At 42.4% G+C, this 16,827-nt stretch overlaps 1 protein-coding gene across 2 annotated transcripts in view; it reads left to right on the top strand.

Annotated features, from left to right (window-relative positions):
- The window catches only part of rcan3 (regulator of calcineurin 3), a 40,220-nt gene that overhangs the window by 4,085 nt on the left and 19,308 nt on the right, over positions 1-16,827 (top strand). Inside the window, exon 1 of one of the 2 annotated variants that reach the window (XM_023399519.2) lies at positions 11,651-11,931. The exons of the other annotated variant lie outside the window; for it this stretch is intronic. Within the exon in view, the coding sequence (XP_023255287.1) occupies positions 11,845-11,931 (87 nt within the window). The 5' untranslated portion in view covers positions 11,651-11,844. Of the gene's footprint in view, positions 1-11,650; positions 11,932-16,827 lie in introns of those variants that run through there. 2 annotated transcript variants of the gene reach the window in all.

A 16,827-nucleotide genomic window follows, 5' to 3' on the forward strand; every position in this document is an offset into this window, starting at 1 on the left:
AAAAAAAATCAAAATTTGTTTGCGGAAGATAATTCTTCATCACTACATCTTCAAGTCTTTCCGGTTGCTTGAGAAATACCAAAAAAACCTACCATTTGATATTTGTCAAGGGAATGTCACACTGAATACATCCTTCATTTAATTTTCCTCCTGAGCACAATTTTCATTGATTGTTTGTACAAATGATCCAATTTTTTATAGTTTTTGTTAGTTCCTGTTTTCTAATATTTATTAATGTCCGACATCGAATGCCTGTCTCCGGCTTGATGAAGGTTGGTAGACTGTAAACGGCAGGGACGGTGATGGGAATAAGTCCAGGAATTGATTGTTCTATCACAGACAAAGGCTGATATGTGAAATATTTTATGTATATGTGCATAAAAGTGTTCAAATCAAACCAAAAGAAAAACCTTCACCCACCCTCCAAATTGAATCACACTGACTCTGTGCTGTGTCATATCAGATTTAACTCAGAAAAATGCTGAGTTGCGTATAGCCCTGGTTAACTAGAGTGGTTTTCATTGTGGCCTGAAGAAAGATCAGCATTACGATTAACAGTACTGCAACACAGTGTGGCTGCTACTTTAGACACTATTCATTATCTATAGCTCCCACAGAAATTAAGTGTGTATAAGGAGTGAGGGAGTTAGAGACAGAGGTGTGGTGTGTGTGGGCAAGGCAAAGTGGTTTCTGTGCTTGTCAAGAGAAAGATCAAAGAAGCCAGGTCCCTCATAGTGCCCAGTGTATATCAGGCCTAATCAGCACAGAGCAAAGCTTTCATTGCTGCTCCTGCTGCTGTCAGACTGAGCTCCCCTCAATCCATAACCAGTGCAATCAAGCAAGCGCCAGCTGCAGGCTTAATACAACACCAAGCAAACCAAACATCTCCAAACAACTCATCTCCCTCATTTCCAGCCGCAGCAGACTGCTGCTTTCAGAAACAAAGCTCTGACAAAACCACTGTTTGCTACCTGCACAGCACGACTGACAGACAGTGCGAGTGACTAGCTGGTGAACATGGTGGAGCATTTAGCAGCTACAGAGAAAACAGAGTGAATATGAATCTAAGTGAAGTAATGATATCTGCTTCTAATTTGTGATGCTAATGACACTGAAACTGATCCATTTAAATTAAACAATAGGGCTAAGGCTAGGCCTGCACCAATACCAATCAATCAGTACACGGTATAATAATGCTAATATTCCTCCAGCCCAGGAAAGCCTATGAGGAGTTAATATTGATCTTTTACTGATGACACTTGAGGCACAAGGGACGATGTAAATCATTTGACAGTTTATTTTAAACGTTTGTGGATCCAGTTTTCTTGTGACTGTACTAGGAAGGAGAGAGCTGGATAAAGGTGTTGCCACTCACCCCTGCTGCTAATAATGTCCCAGTGGTCACTTGTGGTATTGCAATGAAAAAAATCCCCTGCAGCCCAAAAATAATTTTTCCATAGAGTCCAGTATCGTGTCCCTGTCATTTTTACAACACCTTTGATTTCCTCTTTTATGGAATCTTTGTGTTTTCTGACTATCAATGAATTTGTGTCAAGTTTCATAATTGTTTCCTTTAAAAACAATAGCCAACTGCTATTTTTAACATTTTTTTTAGACATATTTTTTTTAAAATATAGCAATAATATAGTCATCATGAATTCTTCCTACAGTATATACAGTAAAAGCACATAGAACCCAAGCTATCGCAGTAGCCATTAGCTACCTCTCCCTGTTGTGCACCTTTACTGTGAAGATTTCCCTCTTAGTGATGCATTAGCAGTGTAGCAGCGATAGATAACTGTAAGTATGTGAAAAGATGAACTGCTCTGGTGGATACATCTGTCCCACTCCACGCTAATGTGTTTGATAGTGTGACTCATGTGTATCGGACGATAAAGTAAGACAACCTAAGCGCAGAGTGGAGCAATGAAACACATCAGGGACTAAAGATAGCGTGATAGAGGATGTGAAAAGTGAGATGTAAAGTGAGTGTGACCGTGTGTGTGTGTGTTTTATGTGCACGCACAATACATGTACATACAGTGTGCATGCCTGCGCGTGGTAGTGATATGTTTGCATGTGTCAGACTTGCAGTCTATTTTTGGGTGTGGGTCTCAGGGGGTTGAACGTGCAGGAGCGGGTGCTTAGCAGGCTGAAGGTCAGACATGATGCAGTGCAGAGTGAGTGAGTGCCGCTGGCTCCCGCTCCTTCTGCGGCCTGGATATTATTCTGGTACGCTGACCGGGGTTGTCTCACCGACCTGGTGTGCTTGTTTTGCCTTTATTTATCCAGCAGAAGAAAGCAGAAAGCAATTTAAGACAATCAGGAGCAGTGGAAAAGCACAGTTTGGATGAATTGAGCTGTTGTGGCACTCAGGGGGGCAAAAATATTTTCCACATTTGCCATAATGACTGTGCTTTCTTTTGCAATGGCAGTTTTCCACTTTTCTCCCTTGCATTTTGATGACTATCTCAAGTTGAAGTCAGCTGCTATGTTTTCCAGTAAATCTGAGGCCGCACAAACAACCAGGCAAGCTAATACAGTGTTTATTAATAGGCCACTGTGTGTGCCACAATGGCAGAATAGTTAGACAGGGAGGGGATACGTTGACAGGAAAGGCCCTGCACAGCCATTGTTAACCCTCTTAGGTGATTTTAATTATTTTGGCAGATTAGTCTTTTTTGTCTGTGCTGTGTGACTGTGTACAGGCTGTTCTTGATTGACACGTGGCTGTGTCGCACCTGTTACTCCAGGGCGGCAGAATTTCACCTGCTTATTCTCCAAAACTTGACCTTTGTATCGGTTTGGCACGGTTTCCACTCCATTTCAAATCAGCACTCGAAACGGCACATGCCACTTATACGAACAGCACTGTGGGTTACTGCGTGTACCCTTAGCATGCAAACAATACACAGACACAGACTAGTAAAGACGCAAACATGTTGTTGTTGTTGTGGCTGAATCCAAATGGAGACGTGACTGTGCCATCTCCATTTAAATAGAGATACCCGCCGCCTCACATGCAGGTTTTTCTGCCGCTACCTAACAAATATAATAATATAATCAAATTAATTATGGCTGAATTCCATTTCAAGGTCCTGATATTGTGCGTGCTGACTCACTGTCACACAGTCGTGTCTTAGTGGGACGCTTGAATGGTTCAGAGACATCGTTAATGTTATTAGCAGCACCTGTGCTTTTCCTGCTAAGACGAGTCAAAATGTCTTGCTGTGAAAAAAGGCCTGTTCTTGTTACTACCCAGAGGCCAGTGACTTCTAGTAATTCATTATTATAGGCCCACCTACAGCCTGAGCAGAATGACTGAACACACCTGTGGGTTTGTTTTTATTCGAGCCTTTGCAGCAGGCAAGAGGTCACCTCTCTTCTTTTGTTCCAGGGCAAACAGAAGCTAATGTTAAATTCAACAGGAAGACAAAGGTGGTCATTTCTGATAGTGTGGAAACAATTAGTGACCAGTTAATTGACAACATTTTCAAGAATAGATTGATTTGCATTGTGACTGCTGGTGGGAGAAATTTGCGATGGTCATTATTCACCATGTTCTAACATTTTATGGACAAATGTTGCTCGTTGTTGCCCTACACTCTACATGTAGCTCTTATTTCTCTGCTGCTTCTTCTTCTTTTTTGCAGTTGCACTTGGGAAACACACATAAGTAATATCTGCACTGTAGTGTTAGAAAAATATCTCTTGAATAGATTAATGTGACTTAATTGTCTTGAACTTCACACAGCTAATCAAATCCAGTTTCATAAGTCTATGATGTCACGCTGTATTTCTACGCCCCAGACATATCTACATCTGTTTAAAGACAAACATCCTTATATTCTCATCATGATGAAATAGTTTAATTTCACTTTTCTCATATTGACGCTCGTACAGTGCCACTCCTGCACCTTCGGCGTGTAAACTTCAGGGAAATAAATTCTTGCTCTTTCATCTGTGATGATGATTGGTTTTGTGTTTACGGTTGCTTTGATTAAAAACGACGGCTCGTCTTCTTCAGCCCCGCCCTCGCCCGCCACTCAGGGGCTGATTATGAAACTATAGAACTCAAATGCTGTGTAAGCTGCTGCGCTATTTGTTCTCAGTCGTGCTCCTGTGATTCTATTTAAATCAAGATTTTATTTTCTGTTTCAGTCTAAAAAAAGAAATGTTCTGTGGGCGCCTTCAAGAATGGCAGCTCACAATACAACAACAGAGTATGATCTGTTATTTAACTGCTGCCAAGTATAATACGGACTTGAGCGTGAATTGAGGCGTAGCTGCAATCATACAGTTGATGAAATGGATAATGTTTTGCAGATGATTGCTTTAAGGCATGAAAGTGTCAAATTAAGGAGCTGGACTAAACGCACGGGCAACAGGAAGTTTAGTTAAGCTGATTGCGAAAAATAAATAAAAATGGAGTTTATTTTTGGATCTTTTCATTTGTTTGTCCGTTCTCTATTCGGAATTTAAGGATATGTTTAAAAAATGAAACGCTTGCACTGTGTCGTACATGTGAAAGCAGTCGCGTATGAAGAGGCATTGTACCTCAATGTACTAGCTCTAGTTTGGCTCTAATCCTGCTCTTATTTAGATTCTTTTACCTTTCTGTTTACCCACAGAACTTTGTTGACGTCTTAATATAATGTGGCACCCGAGTCTGCAGAGCCTGCTCCCCTGTGAGGCTGCTTCTTGGAGTTATTTATTAGGAGAGAGGTGTGGAGACCAGCATTCAAATCAATTTCTGCCAGTTGTCATTTACAGAAAAAGGACTATTGACTGTGTTGTTGTAGATTTTTCTCCTGGCACTTGTTGTTCACTGTTGTTACCTTGCCTGAAAATATATGTGACTCGTCCCAGTTCAATTTGGTTTACTTTGTTTCTCGTTTATTCCTGCTTTTCTTTAGATGTTTAATTTGTACATTTCTCCCAAGAGCGCTTTTCGTCCTCGTCGTTTAAGTCTGTCTCTGTCTGCATCTCACCGTCTCCATCATGTTGCTCACCGATGGTATATACCCGAGTTATTGGTGCCTGTGTGACAGTTTGTGCTGCTCTAGGGGCTGGTGGGTTGTCTGATCTGAATCTGGGTGTTATAGCATAACCCTTTCTTTTTTTTTTCATTTTCATTCAGTTTGCTTATAGGCCCACCTCATCCGCATCAGTTGCCATGAGGATCCTATGGCTTTAGATTAGATTTGTTTGAAGTGAAAGAATAGAGAGCTCTTCCTCTACTCTGGTGAAGAGTCTATCATTCCATTCTCCCTCTTTGTTTGCCTCCCTCAGAAAATGGCACCCACTTCTCAGAGCACTCTGTTGTCTTCGAGGCTCTGAGAACGCCTGGGGTCCTTCCCTCCTTGTGTTTTTTTTTTTTTTTTTTTTTTTTTTTTTTTTTTTTGGTCTTATTTGTTGTGTCTGGTATTCTCGTAGCAGTGATGCATGCAGGTCAGAGAGTCTGTCTAACCCATCCAAAGATTTGACCTGATTCCAAAGCAAAGCAATCAGTGGAACCATCGGCACGTGTCGCTCTGTGCTTCCTCCTCCTCACCCTCTGTCTCTGTCGCATTCACATAGCTATATGGCAGCTCATCTCTCTAGCTATTAAGCTGCTGGACTGGGTTAAAACGCTGAACAGCTGCTGGTGACCCACCAGATGTAGGCTGTGAACCAAAAACATACTATGCTGTCATTTCCCATGTTTGGACAGTGTCTCTGATGCTGTTTGTAAAAGCTGTGCATAAAGCAGCCTTTGTAATTTTATTTATTTACTCATTTAGATACTCATATTATTAATTTATATCATTCAAAAGCACACATTTTCCCACCATACCGTACAAAAACATTATTTTCAATTAATAACTATTAACCAGCCGTCATTGTTTGGACTTTTTGGTGTGAACATTATACGGTATCTTCTCCATGCTCCTGAGAGAGTACAATCGTTCACTGCTTTAATTCAGATGGCAACTTTACAGCTAAAAGTCATCAGAATTTCAGTGTCAATATGTAAACTGATGGTCAAAGCCCCCGAAAAATGTTCAGACCTTAAATTTGTTTCTGTAGCCACTGAAAAACTTTTTTTCTCAGCTGAAATAACCGTCACTGTTCTAACGCAGGCAGGACTCTATCATATACGACCACAATGTTCATTTATATAGGAATACTGGGCTTGTTACTTGCACCGTTGCATGTACAAAATGTTGGCAAATTTTAATTTTTTTTGTTAGTTAGGAGAGTTGCAGCCGGAGATTCCCCCTGGGAGTCGTCTGCCACTATTCATTAAAGCTTCATTGCCAGAACTCATGTAAAACTCCATCGACATTTTTTCCACATCCAAATGACTAAATGCTGCAGCAGCCACTTTCCCTCCCTCACATTTCTCCATGTCAGCTCGTCTGCAGAACTCCAACCACCACACAAAACAAGTTTGGAGCTGTGATGGAGTGTTGATGGAGGCTTCTTGTGTTTGTCATTTACAGTTGATGGCGGGCGTGTGCTCATGCTCAGGTATTCATGCTGTCCTTTGCACCTGACGGGATCTCTCTCTTTCTCTCTCTCTCTCTCTCTCTCTCCCCGTCTGTGTCTCTTTTCTATTTTCACTCACCCTCTCATTACTTTTATTCTCTCTACGCCATCCTGCCTCTCTGTGCTTCTCTGTTCTCCACCGCTCTTTCTCACCTACACTCTGTAGATCTGTCTCTCTGCCCTGTAGACACTCTTTTATCCTCCCATCACTCTGTCTCCCCCTGGCTCTCTGCGCCTGTACTTGGCTGCTTGCTTTATAAATAGCTTGGCCTAGATTACAGCAGCTGCATTGGCGCTGGCACCATGGGTTGGTTTGCCTGGGCCAAGTGAGGTAGCCTGCTGTAACAAGAGGTTGGCTGTGTGTGTGTGTGTGTGTGTGTGTGTGTGTGTGTGTGTGTGTGTGTGTGTGTGTGTGTGTGTGTGTGTCCGTGTGTCCGTGTGTCCGTGTGTCCGTGTGTCCGTGTGTCCGTGTGCAGGTGTGTGAAGATCATGAGGATAGTGCAGCCGCAGCCTATCTGCATGCCTGCAGTGGCTGAGCTCTGGAGTTTGTTTTTACACTGCCATTCCTTTCATTCTTCTGGTTTTACATCACACGCACACACACACACACAAAGCTCATATCAATCATGTGTTTTTTGGAACTGTCGTCATATTTTCATGCCTTTCTATTTTGAGTGAATTCTTGCAGTGAATATATGTTTACTAATGTGCGTCTGTGTGTGTGTTCAGCTTCTAGTCACAGATGACACTGTTTATATTCGCATGCAGTTTTTATTTTTGCTTGTGTTCATGTGTCGTATTGTTTGGCTCTGTGTTCACGGTTGTGCATTAACATACTTGTGTGTATTATGAGCATGCGTACATCGGCCCACCGTGATGATCCACTGCCCTGATTTCCTCCCTCCTGCTCCTCTGCAGAGCTCCACTTCTGAATACAAATTCTGCTCGTCAGTGAGTCTGAGACACAGCGTCTCACCCTTTGAGCATCTCTGCTGCCTCCCCGCCTCCTCCTCTTCTCATCTCTTATAAAGCACATCATGCACCTCAGAGACTCTGCAATAACTACATTTCTACTATTCGATTAACTGTGTGCCTTATCTGTGAATTTATGCTGCATGTACATTCATGTATTTTTGGATGTACATAAAGAAACAGGTTAAAAGGGGGAAAAAATAGACCAGAGGAAATATTTCCATTTCCTAAATCTAACCATCTACATCTTATCATGTCATAATCCATCCACAGACTCGGTTGTCAGCAACAAACTGTAAAATCACTGTGGCTTTTACTGCATCACTACAGATTTAGTCACAGTTTATAGCTGAAGCATCTGGATAATCCTTGAATGAATAGTTCAACATTTTTGGAAATACACTTATTTGCTATTGAAAGCGAGCCAGAAATTTGCCAAATCCACCACTCGAAGAAAAAATGGCATCCTGCCATGTAAAATAACTGTTTAAGTGACATACTGATAATGATGATGTTATTATTGTTGTTGTTGTTGTTGTTGTTGTTAACAACTCTTACAAGGTGGCATCATGTGGAAGGTTATAATCATTTGCATTTTGTCAGAAATGAGCGCAGTCGATCTTCTCGGTCTTATTTCAGTTGGATAAAGAATGCGTTGGCGCTTGATGTTTTCCTGCATGGAGTCTTGTTCAGGGTGTGCTCACTGCGAGATCTAACAGAGGGAATTGTGAATGAGGAGAAGAGAATTGAGAATGAGGAGGAGGAGGAGGAGGAGGAGGAGAGCTGCAGAATGAGGCCAGAGAGGAAGAAAAGTGCTTCATCATCCACAGCGATCCATCCTTCTTATCAGCAGCATCAAAAGGGGTCAGAGGAGCGCATCAACACGGCGCTTTGATAACCACAAACATTCAAGTGTTCATCCAATGCACTCTATGTCAGTGGCAATGTCTGTACAACAGTGGATCCCAGCCCCCACTGTTGGATGAGCTTGGCTCCTCATCAACACAACTCATTAAGTGGATATTGACTAACCCTGAAATTGAAGTGTGCATGTGTAGGTCAGGTTGGTTTTACTTAGGCTTGGACGATATCCAAAATTTAATATCTCGATACAGTCTAACCCTGTTTTTTTTTTTGTTTTTTTTTAATTATCTCATTGTATTTTATGTTTCGGGTGTAAGCGATTCTGCCACTAAACAGCAGTTCAGCATTTTATTTGTCCATACCAAGGTGCAACGTACAGTAAGCAAAGCAGTGAAATGAGGGTTGGACTCAGCAGCAGCGCAGACTGTGCACAACTGAAGAAAAGAAAAGATATTATGAAAAGATATTTGATATTATCAAATATCAGCCCAAGCCTAACTGCACTATAAACACTTGAAGTGACAAAGCTGAATTTCTTTTTAACCATTTATCCATTAGCTTTTTTTGCTATATCAGTAATTAATCCATTAACGTTTTGCTTTCTATTTCAAACATTTGTGTATTACTTTTAGCGAACTACTCTGAATCCTTCTGCTCGCTTGCTACAATTACTCCTGGTTGGGAAGTGCAGTACAGCAGTGACACTTGAGTGGAATAGATTAGGCTGCATCATGTCAAGACGTGAAGTGAGGCTAAGTAGAGACAGCATGACTTTGAGGACCCTGATCCAAATCCACATACACATCAGCAAAGCATCTGCTCAGCTTGAGCAAGACGGTGAATCTCAACCATCTTCTGTTGACCCAAGGCTTTGTAAATAGGGGCATGTGAAAAGAGAATTTTCCAACAAGGCATAAATAAATGATCACAACCTTTGGCAAGCTAAGTCTACATTAGAACTCAGAAAACAGAGTGGATTTAAAAGAAAAGGCGGCGCAGGGCGCGCTGCTTTATCACTTCTGAGCTTGTGATTAATGAGCTGCGGGGATGATTTTGAAATAATATCTAAACCTGTCAAGTAGCATCTTCTGTACTGCCTGCTCTCACTACCGTGACTTGGAAGAATAAAGCAGATTCTCTCCCAGCAGATGAAGCAGCTGACGATGCTGCTCAGGCTCAGGCCAACATGCTACAGTGTCTGTTGCGTGGCGTTTTTGGCATTTAGAGACGAATTGTTCCAGACTGGGTGACTGGCTGATGCAGTCTGGTGGAGGAATGTCACAGTCATCCTCACATATCTTTCTCATGTTCTCCGTCTGCACAGCGTGGACAATGCCTGACACACGCAGACATAAATAGCCCTCACCGCCTAGAGCCTTAATATTAATGGCTTATAGGGGACTTAGCTGTCTCGGCCGGCCTGGCAATTATTATTATGAAATGGAGGGCGGTAGAGGGAGAGAGATGATCTGACTGATGGAAAGAAGACATGGTTTGTTAGGATATTATGCAATGGTTTAATGTCTGTGGGAATTTTTTTAAACGATTGGTCTTTAGCTGGAGTGGAAACTTGCACTGTATCATCATAATTAAAAGAAAAGCTGTGGTAGCAGTGGCACACGCGTCTTCATCAGCTGCTTCATTGTGAGTGATAAAGAGCCATGGTACAGTTAATCTCCAATCAACAAGTCAGCACAAAAGTACAGTACAGCTCACTAAGACGTTCTTTTGAAGTTTTCATATCTGAGTCCTGCCAGGATCAACAAGGCATCCTGCCCCGAGGATTCTTAATGCCCAAATTAGGTGTCTATTAATTTTCTGTGTCTATTAACAGCATGCAGGGACACAACCGCTTTGGCACTGAATGCATCAGCGTGACCGCCACATAACCATGTTGTTTGTCTGTTATTCTTAAGCCCATGAAGCCACAGACCATGTCAGCTGAAGGCAGCTCTAACTCCGGAGCATGCAGCTGACAGGCACAGTTATGCAATTATGCCATGACAGAAAAAAAAAGAAAAAGTGCAGTAGATGCCTTCAGTAGCCAGCGTGTTTTTGACGCACAGTGCTGTCAGCTAGGCAGTAATTTGAGTTCATGATCTACACAAAGTGATGTTTGATGATGTTTGGTAAAACAGCTGGTACAGTATTATTGCTCTAAATCTTGACTGCTGCTTGTAATGTTGCTGGCACACACGGGATGGACACAATAATAGGAACACCTGTACAGTCTAATACAGCAGTTCCTACCATTTTTTGCATATCAATACAAAGCAGTGTCTACTTGCTGGCCCCTGTAACAAGGTGCATGTCTTAGTAGCCAAATCAAAGAGAGATTTCACTCTGTTAGAGTATGTAATTTCACTACTTTTTTCAGGCCTTAAGAGATAAAACCGCATTTTAAAGTATTATTTTCAGCTCAGTTCAGTTTATTTTAGTCCTTATTAATATTTATACATAGTAAATACACATAGAAATAAAGCATAATAATACTGACTGATAAGGTGTAGGCTGAAGCTGTGGCTTACGCCTACGCTCTTTATTTTGGGATATTTACTCAAAGACAGAGATGACAAGCAGTGAGATGAGAGAGAGATGTGGAATGACATGAATATAGGTTAAGTCCCCGGCCAGGTTCGTGGTTGGGGCCTTTCACAAGGAAAAAAACAAAAAAAAAAGAGTAGAGAAAGGTTTGGAAAAAAAACCATTAGCCTACAAAGCGGAATTTTAATTTTATTCTTTCCCATCCCACTAATTATCTCATGACCCTTTAGAATCATCTTGTGACCGTCCAAAAGCACAGGATGGGAACCACTAGTCTAATGCAACCCAGTATATTTGACCTTGTAATTCAGTTTTTAATGTGAGAAGAGAAGCATCAGAAATAAATCCCAGGCTCTCTCTTGGAATACTGGGCTTTAGTCAGGATGACACTGATGCTGATGTGACTTGATGGACCGTGCACCTACAGTTTGGTAGATTAACAGAATTTTTTTTCAAAGTGGTTGGGACACTTCTTTTTTTTTTCTCTCCAGTAGCTCTGTGAACATAAAACACACAAAAACACAAGAAAAGGCGGAATAAACCGGACCGTGAATTCTGCAGTGCCCCCCTGTATGATTCGCCAACCACTGTAGTGGCGTAAAACACGACGAACGTGAGGATGGTGATGACGTCAATGTGTGAGCCGAGGAGGAGGAGGAGGAGGAGGAGGAGGAGGGAGGGGGGTGCAGGAGAGAGAGGGAGAGAGGGAGAGTTTGTGCGACTGCTGCAGCATCACTCACAGCAGCGCGTCAGTGCAGTGAGGAGTCCAGCAGCAACTCTCAGCTGAAAGAAGCGAACACAACAGTCCGCCGGACTTAAACCTCAAGTTTGTGGAGGAAGAACTGGTCGACTCTTTATCTGCGACCCGACAACAGAGGAAGAGAGAGACTTTTACTCCATTTCGGTCCCCCCCTCCCCCAACCACGAAAGGGAATGCCATCGATAAATATGAAACTGGAGATGGTGACCATCATCGCCTGCGAAGTAGACACCGAGGTGTTTACATCAGACAAAATGCAGGTACGGTTTTCACCAAAGAAAAAAAAAATGCACGTTGCAACTAATCCTGGTTTTGCCCTTGTTGTGTGGTTGTGCAGCAGTTCGCTCTCAGGACCGACTGACTGCATGCTGCCCTGTACAAGTGCATGCATGTCTCGGTGACGTTGAATGCAGCCCTCTCTCTCAGCCGACGATTTTTATCAATGGGAGCCGCAGCTCGCCAAGACGCAAGTCCCGCGCCGCGCGCGCGGACAGTGATTGAAGCTGAATGAATTGCAGAAATGGGTAGACAAGGCAAGAGTGGGACACACACACAATCGCATAACAATTGGTGCATTAAGGTTTTTTTTTTTGTTGTTGTGTAAGTTTTACAGCGCGAGGTCTTGGAAGATGATGCGCAGGTTGAATAGGAGGGTGTGATGAATTGTCCATGCAAGGCACATGCAGGGAAAGAAGTGAGGCAGTTTTTAGACGCAGTGGCGGACAGACCCTCTTCTCCCCCTCTGTGTCTCCGCTCTCTTCTCATCCCAGCAGCACTGCAGGTGCACTTGGTTAGATGGGATACCGAAAAGGAGCCATGACAATCCAATGAAAGATTTATTATAGAAGCACCACATTAATGCTGAAATACTGCAGTTTAAATAATCCAACCATAATAGACTGAAGGGTGCTGCAAGGAACACAAATAGAGTAAAATGCTGTGAGTTTTTACCTTTTAATCTAAAATAAAAATGGACTTGACTTGGAGAACATTTAGGTCACTATAAACTCAGCAGTGATTAACCTAAACACTCCCTACAGTAATATTTTATTGGTTTGTCCTAAGGTCTCGATATGCTGCCTGTCAGTCACAGGGCAGGGAAGCATTTTGCACTTATATGTGTTCAAAGTGAGCCTCGGGACCCCACCTTTGGCACTGCAACGTGCCAGTTTTGGGGCTTAAAAGGCCACACAGATGGTCTCCCAAAGCTTGGCTCACCCACTAAACCCTTTGGAAATTCCATGTCATAATATATTCCCTCACCTGCTGGCTGCTTGTCAGCTTGTCTGATTTGACTCATCACCAAAGAGACGCAGGAAGGGAGAAAGAATGAAAGCCAAGCTACAGTGCAGCTCGGGAGGTTGGCACACAGTTTGTGCAGTAACATATACACATAGTCACAAGCAGCCAGTGTAGGTGGTGTTTTCTTTTTTTTGTGTGTGTGTGTGTGTGTGTGTGTGTGTGTGTGTGTGTCCCCGTGCCGCTTGCTCTTCAGTGCGGATGCGCTTTTGTGTGATGAAGGCTGAATTCAGCTGTTTTTTGCGAACCCACCCTTATCCCCACAGCACCTTGGTCAGCCATATTTGATCACTTTTTTGCAACTCCATGTTTACCACTAACCTTACACTATATAGCTGCCCGGGGGAATGTAAATGTCCTGCTTCTTGCGTGTGGGATGGCGTGATTTGCACATTTAAAAACTGCATGTGCTTGTAGTTTGATGTGACTGAACAACATCCTGCACATATGAACACACAAACAGTGCATGTCAACCACAGTGCCACCTAGAGTTGTACCGATAATGATGCTAGTATTGGAAATGCCTGCTATACTGCCTAAAATACTGTATCGGGTATCGGCGTGTACGCAGGTCGATGCATTGATCTGATTCTATGTAATTTATTAATAAACTTTATAGTTTAACACCTGGATAAAACAGCAGCTTTCCCAGAAATCAATTCTTCTTCGCCGCTCTAAAACAGTAGCCAGTAAGGAAGTTGCGCTGTGCAGCCACTGGCAACTACTTCAGTTAGCGAAATGTCAGCAATGTAGCTTTATTTCCCACTGGAAGGTCCCACCAGTAACAAGGCAACGTGTACAGTATGTACAGTATGCAGAGGTGGGACTAGTGTCAGGACAACTAGTATAGGAATGAAGTTATTTATTCCTAGATGTATTTATAAGATAGTAAAAGAAAGATTCTGTGGCATTCATGCCATGCCATACAACAATGATACCGCATCCATACAGGGTTAGTAGTACAGAGCTGTCAAAAAAATGTACGCAGTGGTATTGGATTTGTATATTGACATATTACAATTGGTAGCGGGATGAAAAAAATGGTATGGGAACATCTCTAGTACCACCCTGCCAAACCCCCCTCCTCCTCCCCCTCTCCCCAAATGAGCCAGGCAGCTGCTGTGTTTACTCCCAACCCTCATTACACTCTCTATCCACTGCAGACTGGCCAAGGTGAAAGACACCAATGTGTCACTTTGTAGTTATCCTGTAATTATAGATGGGATGGTGTTCATCATCCTTAAGATTTCAGAGGGATTGTGGGCGAAATAAAAATAACTGTGAAGGCAGAGGTGTTGATTGTGGGGAGTAATTGTCCTGATCATTACATAATATTGTGACTGTCTTTTCATTTACCGCCAAGGACTCGTGTTGGCGTGTTGCACCAGGAGTCATCTATTTCGTTGCGATTTACTTTTGTTAACAAAACCCGGTTGGCGCTCTTGGATCAGCCGTCCTTCTCCAGACAGGCTTGACACAGCCACGGGCAGGACAGTCTGATCAGAGCGCAGTCTTTACTTAAGCTTCCTGTCAAGCAGCTCTTATCAGCCCACCTCTCCCAGACTCACCCAAAGAAAACAGGGGGTCTGTGCACAATTAAAAGAGGAGACAGAGGGGCTGACTTTCGAATGGCACAAAGAACACCACTAATCCTGGTTTCTGGCGCACAGAGAGCAATGGAGAGCGCTGGGGGAGAGGGCAGATTAAAGCAGGGCATGTGAGGAGCAGCCTCTGATTGAGCTCACCTCCCTCTCTGCCTGCTCTTGTTTTTATTGTCGCTCAACAAGATCTGAGCTCGTCTTAAGGCCCTTGTTTTTTATTAATATCCCCAGATCTGAAGATGAGGAACAATAATCTGACTCCTGTCTTGTTGCAAAGCACTGTGGGTGAACTAATATGTGGATTGCTGCTATTTATAGACACGATGAGGAAAGATTAGGGCAATGGTTGTGGTGTTTGAATGGGCGACATGAAGAAAATAAGTGAATGGTAGGGTTTTTAATTAGAGGAGATGCTTTGTTGAATGGCTGTGGCGTTTTGGAGCCATTGTTTTGACACAGTTGAAATGGCTTGCCCACGCCTTGGCTCGGTCCCCGCCGGTTACATCATTAATGAGCCAAACAGAGAGGCTGTGGACAGTGCATGTTGTTGTTGTTATAATAATGGCTCTTATTCCAAAGTGCTCTGTATCATTTTTGGAGAAAACAAATGCACTATTGTGGTTGTGAGGTTTTGGCGAGGCTAGAGCTGTGGGTTTGACGGTTGACCGCTGTAGCATGTGTATGTTCATCACAACACGATCATTACCTGGAAAATCTACCAGCATCAGCAGATGACAGCACAGGACACACAGTGAAGGTCAAAGCACGTTGGCAGGTGAATGTATTACTGAGTGTGACGCAAGCCTTTACAGTTACCTCGCATGCTTGATTTGATGCTGGCATTTACATCTAATTTATTTATTCATTCACTTGCCAGGTTGATGGTTTTCCCTTTTTATTTGCTCCCATGTATGTGTATAAGTAATTAATCAGCCTGTCAGCCTGCTCTTTCTCTCGATACCTGCCTCTCTGGCTTCAGACTGTCACCCATTGAAATGTGTTGATTTTAACTAGGAAGTATTTAACAAATCAAAACCAGGAATTGGACCTAATGACCCGTTTACACTTTATTATTTATTATTTATTATAGACAAACCTAAACACTACAGAGGCTGCACTGCAAGTCACAAAGGACAGCTATTTTCAACTTAAGCCTGCTCCTGCCACACACGCAGAAAACTGTAGTAACACTGACACAGTCACACGCTCCACAGTCACACACTCCAACCACAACAGTGAGTCAGCGGACTCACAGACCTACAGACGGACACCTCTGTCAGCAAACACACACAACTGCTCGCTGAGGACGCCTGGAGAAGTTTCCATGCGCCTGGGTCACTTTCCATTTGTCCTCCTGTCTGTCCGTCTGTCTGTCACTTGTGTCATATGTCTGTTCTCAGGCTTTATAGTCACAGAAATTATGCTTGTTTTGAGGAAGAGGTAGCTATTTGATGACTAATCTGTTATTTGTGGTTGATCAAAACTGGAGTGATTTTGCTGACGTCTGTGATGTGATCTTTTCATTCTTTCCCACATTCTTTTGCTAATATACAACCTTATAGAACACGTTGTCGCTGCCTTTGTGACGGTTATTTTGAGCATCTAATCAGCAAAGTGAGGCACAAAACAATGGACCATTGTGTTATTTCATGCGATTTGATATCGCTTATTAAATGTTAAGTTTAGTAGCCTTAAAAGTCATCTGTGTACACTGAGCTGTGAGATCAGAATTATTGAAGTTAAAGGTCAGATGAACAGAGTAAGGCTACAGGTAATGATTATTTTAATTATTAACTGATCTGCAGATTATTTTCTTGATTAATCAATTAATCATCTGTAAAATGTCAAAAAAAAAAAAAAGATGCTTATCACAATTTCTTCAAATTGCTTTCTTTGTTGGACCAACAGTCTAATGCTAAAAAAAACTTTCAGTTAATTATGACATGAGGCAAAAAAATAGCAGAAAATCCTCACAACTGAGAGGGTGGAATGAGGTTATATTTGGCATTTTTGCTTGGAATAATAGTTAAAGGTTAATTAATTGTTGAAACATTTGCACATTCATTTTCTGTAAATGGAGTCACAATTAATTGTTTAATCATTTCAGAGCTATAGCAGACATATTTTCTAAATCTAAATCAAGTTTAACTATAAACCGAGCCAGGTACCTGATGAGTTACTATTTGCATATTTATCAGCCATCGTCCATTTAGTCTGCAACCGTTTTCTCTGCGTTGCTTTATTCATTTATCCATC

Source organism: Seriola lalandi, unplaced genomic scaffold (genome assembly GCF_002814215.2).
Source record: "Seriola lalandi dorsalis isolate HSWRI2012SDOR001 ecotype SW California unplaced genomic scaffold, Sedor1 jcf7180002052042, whole genome shotgun sequence".
Lineage (NCBI taxonomy): Eukaryota > Metazoa > Chordata > Actinopteri > Carangiformes > Carangidae > Seriola > Seriola lalandi.